The sequence below is a fragment of the Pelophylax lessonae genome, assembly GCF_965119305.1.
Source record: "Pelophylax lessonae genome assembly, chromosome: 8".
In the NCBI taxonomy this organism is placed as follows: domain Eukaryota; kingdom Metazoa; phylum Chordata; class Amphibia; order Anura; family Ranidae; genus Pelophylax; species Pelophylax lessonae.
This window is the reverse complement of record NC_138775.1, coordinates 15215531-15229368: the sequence shown is the minus strand read 5'-3', so window position 1 is coordinate 15229368 and position 13838 is coordinate 15215531. Positions and strand designations below refer to the sequence as shown.

At 45.9% G+C, this 13838-nt stretch overlaps 1 protein-coding gene across 1 annotated transcript in view; it reads right to left on the bottom strand.

Moving 5' to 3' along the window:
- The window catches only part of SEC13 (SEC13 homolog, nuclear pore and COPII coat complex component), a 33977-nt gene that overhangs the window by 13434 nt on the left and 6705 nt on the right, over window positions 1–13838 (bottom strand). Inside the window, exons 3-5 of the mRNA XM_082265470.1 lie at window positions 7247–7362; window positions 5738–5889; window positions 2773–2906 (exon numbers count right to left, since the gene is read on the bottom strand). Of these exons, the coding sequence (XP_082121596.1) occupies window positions 2773–2906; window positions 5738–5889; window positions 7247–7362 (402 nt within the window). The remainder of the gene's footprint in view (window positions 1–2772; window positions 2907–5737; window positions 5890–7246; window positions 7363–13838) is intronic.

Below are 13838 nucleotides of genomic sequence, written 5' to 3'. Positions count from 1 at the left end.
TTAGCCAATGCTTTTTTGGAACCTTGGTCGGCTAACCAACCTTTTAGCCACAGTGTACGCCTGAGAACCACTGCTGAGACTGATGCTCGCGCCAATAATGGAGTGGCGTCTAACGCCGCATCACACACAAACTGTAACCCCTGTATCATTTGTTCCAACAAATCTGATACCGCCTGAGGGACCTCTTCTAAGTCCCGGCGTAACCACTTGGTCCATTCAGTTACAGCCTGCGAAACCAGACCAATAGCTATTATAGGTCTGAAAGCTGATCCAATCAAGGAAAACATGGTGTGAGACATAGCTTCTATCTTGCGATCCACTGGATCTTTAAAAGACGGAGCGTCTTCTAAAGGAATAACCGTGGCTTTATTCAATCTAGCAATTGGTGAATCCACCACAGGTGGTTCTGTCCATTTCTTAATAAGGGTTTCCTCAAACGGATAACGCCTGTCAAAGCGTTTAGAAATAGTAAAAGTGCGTTTTGGCAGACGCCATTCTTCTTCGATTGGATTGCCAAAACATTTGGGCAATGGAAAAACCTTCGCCACTTTGATGCGTTTTTTAGTCCCAAAAGGGATTTCAGTTTCAGCTATTTCCGATGGAGTACCCTGTAACCTTAAGGTTTCTTGAACAGATACAATGAGTGCGTTTACCAACGCTTCCTCTCGGGCTATGGCGGATGCCGAAACATCCTCCTCACTGTCTGAAGAGACAGAACCCGAGACACCAATCCCAGATGAAGTACCTGCAACTGCAGAAATTGGCTCAGAGTCTGAATCCGAGGTTTCAGATAATATGGGGTTAGGCGGGGGTCGCTTTCTTGCGCCCTGTCCCTGACAAGCCACTTCCACCCGGGACACAAAAGTTTCCATAATAGCTGACAATGATTCAATTGTCAATGGGGTGCTGGAGGATCCCGCAGACCCCTCGAGGGGATCCGGAGGAGATACATGAGTGGCAGGGTCCATGTTAATTCAGGACACCTTTGCCAGCAAAACAAAAAAACTTTTTCTTTTTTTTTGTGTGTCTCCCCCTAGCGCAATAGCGCCCCTCAGAGTACCTGCTTCTCGATCCCACAGAGAGAGAGAGGGACCCCCAAGGCTCACCAACCGATGCAGTGCAGTTTCCAACCAACTGCAGTCAGCGTCTGTCTTACACAGACTGGAAGGAGCTGTTTGCTTTTTCCCCAGGTAGAAGGACGTGGCTCCGCCCCCTGTGTACGCCTTCCGGCGTTCCCAGCTCTCCACGAGGTAGCTGGGCTCACAAAACATGGCCGCCCCCATAGAAGAGACATAAGACTCCAAAAACATGGCGGCCGGCGTGACCTGAGGACATACATGCATTTGGTCTACGGCAAAATGGCGGCGGACCGCCGAAATCGTTTTCCCAGCACATCCACCTGCATCTCTGCTAAGAGGCGATATATGGATCTACAGAAGATATACTACACATAAGGTAGGATTATACCTCCTATGTCAGCTGTAATGTTTACAGTCTGCTGGGTAGAGTGTTAGCTCTTAAACCAAGTCCACTTCCCACAAACACATGCTGTATTACAAGGGGGACTTGTAAGTATCAGATATATACTGACCATATATGAAGGGGCCCATAATACATACTGCCTCATAACGAGGAAAAAAAGGGAACGTTTACTCACCATACCGAACCGACAGGCACCCTCTCTTCACAATACCCTCTCCACCGGGGTGGGGGTTTGTGGACCACTCCGGACGCCTCGACTCTCTGGTTCTTGGCATCCAAGCGAGACTTTTAACTCGCAAGGTCAGTCCCTCCACTGGGACTCCGTCGTGGCCGACCCAGCGCGGAGCTCTGGTCTGCACGCGCTCGTAGGCAGAAACCGGGGTGACCACTGGATCTCAGCATCCAGCCCGTCGCCCGGCCCCGCATACTTACTTGAATGTGTCGCGGCCGACCAAGCGCAATGCCATGGTCTGCGCGCGCTCGTAGGCCGGCTGGGGTGACCACAAGTGTCGCCCAGTCCGGCATCTTTGCTTGAAGATCTCACAGGAAAAAACTCTGGAGAAAACTACCTAAAAAATGTCTTTTTCTTAAAGAAAAAAGTCTTGCCAGGACCAAAAGATCCCAGCAAGGAACTTAGGTCCTTACTCCTGACTAGACAGAAAAAAACTGATTCCCTGTAGCAGAGAGAGGGAGGATATACCCTCAGGGACTGCCCCTAAGGTGGAGCCAGAACGTTTTGTCTTTCTGCCTAGTCCTACTCCTGCGGAGACAACATAACCCAGCTCTTGAGAATCAAGAAGACTACGTCTGTCAATGAGCGATAGAGAAATTGTTATTTTTTCAAAATTTACGCTCTTTTTTGTTTATAGCGCAAAAAAAAAAAAAAAAAAAAAAAAAAAAAAAAAAAAAAAAAATCGCACAGGTGACCAAATACCACCAAAAGAAAGCTCTGTTTGTGGGAAAAAAAGGACGTAAATTTCGTTTGGGTACGGCGTCGCACGACCGTGCAATTGTCAGTTAAATTCGCACAGTGCCGAATCGCAAAAAGTGGCCTGGACGTAAGACAGCAAAATCCTCCGGTGGTAAAGTGGTTAAACTGGAGCAAAGCTTTTTACATGTAAGTGTACCTCTACAAAAAAAGTGCTGTTTTCATTACCTATCAATCCGTTTCTTTTGCAGTAGTTGGCAGTAAAGGCTTCAACAGGTTTCTAACTAGAGGTAAATGTGCAAAAAACTTTCACTCTGGATGACATACGATCAGACAGTACACAGACAGTTTTTAGTGCTTACCGTGTGCGCATTTGTGATCTTTTTGACATCCCAGGGGCCGTCCCCTGTATAGGTGAGGAGGGATATGGCACCATCTGAACTGCCGCAAGCCAGCAACAACCCAAAGTCATGGGGGGCCCAACACACAGAGTTCACTGGAGGGGAGAAAAGAGAACATTGCAAGCTTCGTCCGTTCACCAGCAAACTATTTTATCACAAGGCACTTGCAAAGGTGGAAAGGGGACCCCTTACTTCATTGTTTGTCAACTTATGAGCTAAAGGAGGCCACAAACGTAGCCCCCAACATCAAAGGGCCGCACATAATGTTCAAAATATGTAATGCTTGATAGGACTGTAGTCTCTGACAGTCCTAATAGAGCAAATGAGGGTCAGAGAGTGAGGATAGGATACAGTGTTGGCTGGGGAAATGCTGCAGAAGACAATACGACACTGGGAACATGTTACATGAAGCTACTAGAGATGAATGCTATTACCCCAAACAATGTTCCCACTACAGACTGCTGAGGCCTGAGGGCCGCACATCATACACCAAAGGGCCACAGGTTTGGCACCAGGGCCTTACTAGCTTCAGATGGAATAATTTAGCATTTTTAATCACCTCCTTCCCAAGCCTATTCTGACACTTCGCTCCTACATGTAAAAATCTACTTTTTTTTTGCTAGAAAAATTTCTTAGAACCCCCAAACATTATATATATATATATATATACATATATATATACATACATACATACACCGTGTGACATAAAAAATTGCAACACACACAATTTTATTCTATAGGGTCTCTGCTATAAAAATACTTACACACACACACACACACACATACATACATATATACACATATATATATATATATATATATATATATATATATATATATATATATATATATATATGTATGTATATGTGTGTGTGTGTGTGTATGTATTTTTATAGCAGAGACCCTATAGAATAAAATTGTGTGTGTTGCAATTTTTTATGTCACACGGTATTTGCGCAGAGGTTCTTCAAACACAATTTAAAAAAAATATATAAACACATTCATGTAAAAAAAAACCCCAGTAAAGTTAGCTCAATTTTTTTGTATAATGTGAAATATAATGTTACGTTGAGTAAATAAGACACCGAGCATGTTAGGCTTTAAAATTGCATCTGCCCGTGGAATGGCGGAAAACTACGGTGCTTAAAATTCTCCATAGGCGGCGCTTTAAACGCCTTTACAGGTTACGTTTAGAGTGGCAAAGAAGGTCTGGTGCTAGAATTATTGGTCCCAATCTGACATTGGCAACAGTACCTCACATGGTGCGATCACCATTTACATATACATAAAGGTATGCATTTTTTATTTTTTACATTTTTCTTTTTTTGTACAAACTTTATTGCTATCACAAGAGATGAACAACATCCCTTCTGATAGCATTGGCTGTGACAGGTCCTCTTTATGGAGATTTGGGGTCTATTAGACTAAAAATCATACCTCTGGCCCCCCCAAGCAGCCGACCGGACCGAGATCGGTCCGATCGGCTGCTTCTCTGGCCGCTGGTGGCCAGGTAAACAAAGAGGCGGAACCGGAAGTGACGAATACTCATCGCTCCCGGTTTCCAGGGTTAGAGAGAGGGTCTGCAGATATCAGGGTGCCTTGCCGTGGCCTGCAGCTTACACATGCATTTGCAAATGTGTGCAACTAAACCCCTGCTTTTAACGCATACTGTTAGACAGGTTAATTCGGTTGGTCGCTGGCTGGTTGGTAAGTAGTGACTGGAAATCCCCTTGCTTCTTTGATTAGAGAGAGGGTAACAACGTCAGTTCCTCTCTCTCTGTCCCAAGCAGCCATCACCGCCGGCCCCATTGCTCCCGGCCTCCGTGATGGGACCGGAGAGCCCGGGAGAGGCAGCGGCAGGTGTGACCCCCTTCCGCCACCCACAGAAGGGATTGAAAGGCTAAATAGCCACTCAAATCACTTCTGCCTTCTACAGAATCACTGGCTGAAAATAATGATACCAGGATGATGCCTGTAATGGTGCTTTTCCACTGCATGGAACCGTACCGGTTCGGCACGCTTTTGTGCTTTTCCACTGCTGGTACCGCATGGTATAGGGTTGGAACGGTTCGGTATAGGTTTGCTTTTCCACTGCATGGAACCGAACGGTACGGCTCTGAAAAAACAGTACCTACTCGATTGTGGTTCCAACAGGTACCAAACTGGTACCATATCCCATAATCCTTTGCATGCAGTCACTACTAGCCACTGATTGGTCAGAGAATCCCACCCACCCCGTTGTTATCCCACCCACTTAACTTTAGTACTACTTTAGTGGAAAAGCAAACCTATACCGTACCGAACTGTTCCAACACCGTACCATGCGGTACCAGCAGTGGAAAAGCAAACCGGGCCAAGCAGGGCGGAGTAGAGCCGAGCCGGTACTTGCAGTGGAAAAGTGCCAATACTGTACCCACCATCACGGTATAATCACTGAAACCCAAGGAAGTGGTTAAGGCAATTTTTTTTTTTAAATGTTATATGAATAAAGCCGGCACACAGTCTTCTTCCAAGTAAAATTCTTTATTCCAACATGGATAGCGGTGGCAACATGACAAATACTGACGCGTTTCTGCTATATGCCTTCCTCATAGCATAGCTATGAGGAAGGCGTAAACCCGAAACGCGTCAGTATTTGTCATGTTGTCACCGCTATCCATGGTGGAATAAAGAATTTTACTTGGAAGAAGACTTTTCGTGTGCCGGCTTTATTCATATAACATTTGGTTTGGACGTTCAGCCTGAGCACCGACACTTAGCTCTTTATCTTCCCACAGTGCGGTGGAGATAGGGTTATTGTTTAATTTTTTTTTTAAGTCTTAGATAGGGTAGGGAAGAGATTTGGACTGAACCTGTTTTTGCTATGTCCCTAGGACTGAAAGCGAAGAACAGAAATAGCGCTTTCATTGTTGTGGGACGGAAGTACCTGATGAATCGTGGCCGGTGTACTCGTACGTCTTCTCCCAGGTGCCATTTTCCTCTTTCCATATGACGACTTTTCTGTCATAGGAGCAGGATGCCAGGATGTTTCCGTACATCGGGTGAGCCCAGGCCACCTGCCAGACTGGACCTTCATGTCTAAAATACACAAATCAGACATCTGAGATAAATTTCCAATAGAAGATTCTGCATCAGTGAAATATGGGATGTAGGTTACCTTTAAGGGTATCTCATATGTAAACATTAAAGTGATACTAAACGTTACTTTTTTTCTTTAAAAAGAAAAACACAAAACATGTCTATACTTACCCAATCTGTGCAATTGTTTGTGCACAGAGCATCCCTGATCCTCCTCTTATTGGGCCCCCTGAAGGTGCTCCTCCCCCTCACCGTGTGCCCACATAAGCCGCTTGCTATGGGGGCACTCATGCCTGCTTGTTCCCAAGCACCACTCTGTGTGTCCATAAGACACACAGAACATGGCTTGGCCCCGCCCCCCCACTCCCTAGTCAATGGCTGTAACTGACAGAAGCAGGAGCCAATGGCTCTCACTGCTGTCTCTGAGCCAATGAGGAGGGAGAGAGCCTCGGCTGTTGTGCACCTTACTGGATCGAGATTGGGCTCAAGTAAGAATAGGGGGGGGGGGGGGGGGGATGCATGCAGGGGGAAAAAACCTTCTGTCTTTACAACCACTTTGAAGGGTCAGCCTGGCAGATATTTCCTTTAACCACTTTAAGACCAGAAGGATTTTCCCCCTTAATGACCAGGCCATTTTTTGCGATTCTGCACTGCGTTACTTTAACGGACAATTGCGCGCTTGTGGGATGCTGTACCCACAAAAAAATTGATGTCCATTTTTTCCCCACAAACAGACCTTTCTTTTGGTGGTATTTGATCACCTGTGCGATTTTTATTTTTTTTGCGCTATAAACAAAAAAAAAAAAAAAAAAAAAAGCGACAATTTTGAAAAAAAAAAAAAAAAATATTTTTCACATTCTCAAAAAAAAAAATGTAACATTTTAGACCAATTTGTTTTCTGCTACGTTTTTTTTTAACCAAAAATATCGCAATAAGCGAATAAGCTTATTTTGATTGGTTTGTGCAAAAGTTATTGCGTCTACTAACTACGGGAAAGATTTATGTAATTTTTATTTTATTTTTTACTAGTAATGGCGGCGATTTTTTGTGGGACTGCGACATTGCAGCGGACAGATCGGACCCCTAACTGACATCTTTGACACTTTTGGGGGGACCAGTGACATTACTACAGTAATCAGTGCTAAAAATATGCATGGTTACTGTAAAAATGACACTGGCAGGGAAGGGGTTAACCCTATGGGTGATCAAAGGGTTAAATGTGAGCCTAGGGGAGTGATTCTAACTGTGGGGGGGGGGGGGTCGGGGGCGTGGTAATTTATATATAGGGTTTTGTCTGAAATTGCTCTCTTTAAAACCCTCATAACCTAAAAACAACACTTCATTGTCTCTTTCTTACCCCCGCAGATCAGCGATTAGGATCTGTCCTCCATTCTTCACGTCAAAGATCTTAACCGATCTGTCGGACGAGCATGTGGCCAGGCGCGTCCCATAGTAATCCATCTGCGCATCATGCTAAATAAAGAAATAAGGGGGAACACAGATTTTGAAATATCATGTTCAACTTTATATAATGATATCCACATATACTGCCATTAAGTCTAATGAGGGAATTGGTTGAAACATTCAGAGCGATTCTGATTGGTCAAAGTGGTCACAAAGCGATCATGTATCGATCTGATCTGTCCTGGGAGCCCCAAGGAAGAAGGGGAAGAGCGGGTCTTTCAAATGCCCGGACCGCTGCACTGGCTGCATGGGCACCAACAGCTTTAAAAATAACTAACATGTCATACTTACCTGCTCTGCGTAATGGTTTTGCACCAGATAGCCCCTTGCTATGGGGGCACTCGTGTTTGCTTGCTCCTGAGCCCGCTGTCTGTGTTTGTCCATAGACAGAGCGTGCTCACTGTCTGCGATTGACAACAGGAGTCTCTGTCCAGTGAAAGGAGAGAGCGCTGCTACTCTTGTGCACATTGCTGAATCAAGATCGGCTCAGGTAAGTATTGGGGGGGGGGGGTTATCCTAATGTATAGAATGCATTACAGAAAAAAAAAAATTTGCCTTTAGAAGCACTTTAAGTTAAAATTTAAAGTTAAGAGTTGAAAGGAGAAGTACAGCCAAAGCTTGTTTGGCTGTACTTTTGTGGATCATGGGAGTGCAGTTCATTCTGCACTCCTGTGACCCATTTTTAGCAGACAGCTGGTTAAGGCCCGCTGTCAGCTGATGTTACAGAGCCAGTCCAGGCTCAGGAAAGTTTGCCATCATATGGTCAGGATCTGCCTACATGCCTGGGCCGGCACTCTGCTCAGCAAGCTGCTGAGAGCCTGAGCCGATCGCTCCCTCCCCCTCCACAGCCCAGCGCTCCAGTGAGCAAGGAGGGGGCAAAGCAGGGAGCCGTTGACTGACAGTCGCCATTTCTCTGCTCGCAGAGCTCTGAGAACCGAGCAATCAGCGGTGGTTGATTGCTCGGTTCTCAGTGAGGAGTCGGCAGAAGACCGATGCGGCATCCACCTAGGTAGGTATGATTCGGGGGGACGAATCCCATTCGTCTCTTAATTTCAACTATTAGGCCTCATGTACACAAGGGGGTTTGCCCAGCTCTCCTAAACACCTTTTGCCCTGGCAGCAGCATTGTCAGAAAAATGCTTGATGCGTGTAAACACATCTAGACGCGTTTAGGCATGTTAAGTGCTTGGGCGTTAATTTTATAATTTATTCTGGCCATTGAAATTAATTAACGCTCAAGTGCTAAACACACCTAACGTTAATGCGCATTTAGACATGTTTACATGCATCAAGAGTTTTTTTTTGGCCAAAACGCTGCCTTTAACCACTTCAGCCCCGGAAGATTTTACCCCCTTCCTGACCAGGGTTTTTCTTGCGATTTTTTACTGCGTGATTTTAACGGAAAATTGCGCGGTCGTGCGACGCTGTACCTAAACGAATTTGACGTCCTTTTTTTCCCACAAACAGAGCTTTCTTTTGGTGGTATTTGATCACCTGTGCGATTTTTACTTTTTGCGCTATAAACAAAAAAAGCGCAAATTTTGCAAAAACAACAATATTTTTAACTTTTATATGAAATTCCCCCCCAAAAAAATGTAAAAATCAAAATTTTTTAACATTTTTGGCCAATTTGTTTTCTGCTACCTATGTTTGGTAAAAAAAATAGCAAAAAGTGTATTTTGATTGGTTTGCGCAAAAGTTATTGCGTTTACTAACTAAGGGAAAGATTTCTGTCATTTTGGTGTTTTTTTTTTAACGAATAATGGCGGCGATCTGCAATTTTTTTAGCGGTACTGCGACATTGCGACGGACAGATCGGACCCTTGACTGACACTTTTGGGGTCTTGACTTTGAAAAAGGAGCGCGCGCTGGTTTCCCACCACAGTGCGCATGCTCGGAAACGCGTCAGTCATTACGCCGGAAGATCCTGTGGACAAGCATCACAGCCACTGTGCGGCCCAAGCCTCCATCTCACTGCGGTTTCACCCTGCTGTCCAAGCCTCCATCTCACTGCTGTGACACCCTCCACTTCCTGCTGGACAGGAAGAGGAAGAGAGGAGATGATTACAGACCCACAGTGATGACTCCAAGCCCCAGCCTCCACATGGACACCGGAAGGACCCATCTTGTCTGCTTATACTTACTTTGATGTAAGTTTTTATTACTTGTTTGCCATATTAAATCGCAGTCTTAACTCAGAGGCGCCTGTTTTCTCTTTTGTTTGACACTTTTGGGGTTACCAGTGACATTACTGCAGTAATCAGTGCTATACATATGCACTGTTACTGCAAAATGACACTGGTAGTGAAGGGGTTAACTTTATTTGAGAGGGAGGGGTTATGTGTGTCCCTAGGGGCGTGATTCTTACTGCGATTGGCTGTGGCTTGAAGTGTAGGAACAGTAATCAATGGTCTTACATAGTAGAACCGTACGATTACTGTTTCTACACAGGGGAGAATGACAGGCGGCTTGTTTACATCAGCCGCCTGACTTTCTCCCTCTGCGCCGACGATCGGCGAGTGACCGGCAGACATCGGGTCCGCCGGTCACACGCACGGACTTGCTGGGGAACGAGCTGGGGCGGGAGCGCGCCTCCGCGGGCGCGCGCTCGCCCGATATTGGTTCCCAAGCAAGTGACGGGCTAGTGACGTATATATACGTCACTTTGCCTGGCCGGGGCTGACTGCCGACGTATATCGTCGTGCGGCGGTCGGCAACCGGTTAAAGAGGAGCTCCAGTCCCCCCCCCCCCCCCCCAAAAAAAAAATTTAAAAGTCAGCAGCTTCAAATATTGTAATATGGATCCAGCGATGTCATCTCCCGAGCCAATTCACCAATTGGCTTTGGGTCCAGGCGTCACGACTTCGGAAATGGAACTTCCCCTTTTGGGTTAAAGCAGAGTTCCACCCAAAAGTGGAACTTCCACTTTAAAATACTCCTGACCCCCTGCCATGCCACATTTGGCATGTCATTTTTTTTTTGGGGGGGGGGGGGGGGGGAGAGAAGCAGGTACCTAGATTTGACAAGTACCCGCTTCCACTTCCGCTTGGGCCGCCTAGGCAGCTCGAGCGGAAGTTCTCCTCTCCCCTTCCCTCCCTGCAAACTTCTGGGACAGTTAACAGCCGGGTATCCATACTAGAGATGCTGGCACCGCCGAGAGGTAGAGGAGCGAGGCTTCGGGCGGCCGCATCACTGGACCGTGAGACAGGTGCGTGTTTATTAAAAGTCAGCAGATACACACTTTTTGTAGCTGCTGACTTTTAATAATCATAAAAACTATTGAAACTCCGCTTTAGGTTCCACTTTAAGACTGGGTTCACACTAGTGCGAATTGGATGGGGGTTTCCCCCGCATCCAATTCACAAAACAGGAGAGTGTGCCTGGCTCTCAATCGAGCCGGTTCACACATCTCTGTGGCAGGTGCAGAGCAGATTGCACAAGGGTCCTGTGTGTCTTTGGCTCCGTTTAAGGCCTGAATTCCGGCAAAAATTCGGGCCTGTTTCGTCCCTGAAATGGAGAACAGGGACGCACTGGACCCCAGCTGTGATCCGCATCAGTATTAAGTGTGAACCCAGCCTTAAACACCTGTGTGTGCATTGACACACAAGAAGAGAGACTAATAAGACGCTACAGAGAAAAACTCTGCTAATATTATGGAGGTGTGAGCTGCCAACAACTTACCCCTTGAAATTTGGGGTACGGTATCAGAAGGTTAGTGTGGGATGTTGGTTTGTGGCGCTACCTACTAAGTGGGAATATACAAAAATGTGTGAAATTTGTATTAATAAAGATATTTAAAAATTATATAGATGTTGCCTATGTAGTGATGTTTTCCATAAAAGTGCTGTTGTGCATAAATAAATATATACCAACTCAAAATACAAGTATAAAATACCACATATAAATTAATACGTGCAACGTGCTAATAAAATGTTCAGCAGTCAGCGTTACTGTGGCGTTTCCGCGTTTCATGGCTGAGAACCACAAAAAACGGAAGTGACGTATTGACGCTAGTCTCCGCCCTACGCGTTCACTACGACGTCATCTGGAGCGGCCGAACATTGATTTTCTTAACTGTAAGTTACTGCTTTTATTTCAATAAAATATATGGAAATGGAAATACTACACTATGGGGCATCCTATCCTTTCTCCTTGAGCATTACCAGACCCTACTAGGAATCGGATACCCGAGAGGGGGGGGGGGGGGGGATTTACAGATACGGACAGGACGGTACCCTAAAAACGCTTTACCCCTGTTGCAAGGGGTGGGCCATCTGGTGAGTGCAATACCTAGTGGGGACCATAGGTGAAAACTCAGAGGACACAGATATGGTGTAACACCTGCACGGAATTTTTGTTGACACAGCACAAAGGATATATTGAAATATTTACTATCACAACAAATGGCTGCCAGAATGGACTGAATGAAGCACTATAAAATTGATTGTATTTGTCACTTTATTGGTTTCACTATTTTTGCACATATTTGGCTTATGCAAGTATATACTAGGGATTGGTTAAACTATCACAGTTCCCCTGGCGGACAATGACCATAAGCACTATTGGGATTATTTGCATATTTTAGCACGTGTGCATGAGGCGTATGCACCCTGCATTAGCTGTGTTGATGAAACCAACAAGCCGTGCCTCCCTGCACTCATTCCTCTGCTCCCCCCCCCCCCCATAGCTGGAGTGCCCAAGGACCCAGAATAAATGGCACAACAATCCTATGCTATGATCTCTAAAAGCAACAGCTACATGTGACGAGACCCTTGCTCGCTCGCTTCCGCTTTCCCGACACTCCTCTGCTACCAGTGAGTCAGCTTGCAGATCGCAACGTCTGAAGGTTCGGTCAACCAAGGATCCGGGATCCGAACTACAGCTATGTGCCGTTCGGAATCCATTAGAACAAACACCAAGCAAGCTGTATGCAAGTTCAAACAGGAAGACCATTTATTGGAAGAACACAGCACACTTTTATACAGAATTTGGAACATCCTGCCCCCAACAACCACTTTCCCATTGGTCAATTGCACAGTACCTGCAGTTCCCCATAAGGTCCTCTCCAGCCATGCAAATGAGGGCTTGAAAATGAGTCAGCAGTAAATGGTCAGATAGCTTGACCAGAAGGACTGCCATGTGCAAGGAGACAGAAGCCCCAGGGGGCAATCAATGTACACAATAGCCAGACACAGAGCAATGGTTCCCTAACGAGCCCTCAATACACATTACTCTGAGTGTCAATACATTCCTTAGTAGACGACAGGTGAGGTCATTAGCACACCTGACAATAGGTGAATGGAAAGCCACCTCAGATCAAAAGCAACATTGTTTAGACAGCCCGTCTCCACATTGAACTTCCTGGAATGACCATATTAGGAGTGGTACTTCCTGGTCAGAGACCTCATACTATACAGGGAATAACATCGTCATTTTACAAGGGAGACATTATTCCTGAATGTGACTGTCCCATTTGTAGTAGTCCAAACCATATTTTCAGTGTTCACCACCCTCCTGGTCACCCTGCATTCATAACAGATGCAGGGTGACTTAAACATAAGAGAACCCCATAAGGCTGGGCATGGTGCCCCCCAACCTCTCTAAAGGAATTTGGGGTCCACAACCCCCATGCCCAAAGTGACTCCCGTCACACTACATTTTCATTAGAAGCAATCTAATCTGTAAGAGATATCCCCGCTGACGAAGTCCCGCCTACCGGACGTAACGCGTACGGGGGGAAGCCACATGACCCGCCAGCTGTCCCGGAAGTGTGTGAGTGAGAGGCAGGGAGACGCCGACCTCATCGCTACCGATGTTTGACTGCTTGAGATGCAAGGAAACTTTTACTTTAATGTAAGTGCAATGATTTTTATTCAATAAATGCAGTGGATTAAACAGAGAGCACTTAAATCTTCTCTTATTGTTTTCCAATATTCACTTGGTGTGGAGTTCTGTCTGATCTGGAACCAGGGGAAATCAAGGGGAAAACAGGAGGATCAAGTATACCTTATATGCTCAGAGACACTGCAGGGTCGTTTATTGGAGGTGAGAGGCAGAGAGAGCTGTGGTGGTGGTGGGACTAAAGCCCGTACACACGTACCGATTGTCAGCTGTAAATATTCGGCCAATGACCGATCGGCCGATTGTAGGCTTGTTAGTATGATGCTTCCGACAGCGCATTTTCGGCCGAACAGAATCTGTCATGCAAGCATTAAAATTTTTGTTGGCCAACACCAGAAAGGCCGATTGTTCGCCAGTCAGTACAGATTTCGGCCGACAGACAGCCGATTAGCAAGACTGGGCATGCTCAGAAAAGAAAAAAGACAAGGAAAGTTAACCATCACATGACATCACTTCTGCAGTCGGCTGTTGTTGGCCGACAAAATTCGTGTGCAGTCTTTTGCAGTTTTCAACAGACACGACAGCCCGGGGACAAAAGACGGCCGATCGTTCGGCCGACGATCGCTACGTGTGTACGGGGCTTTA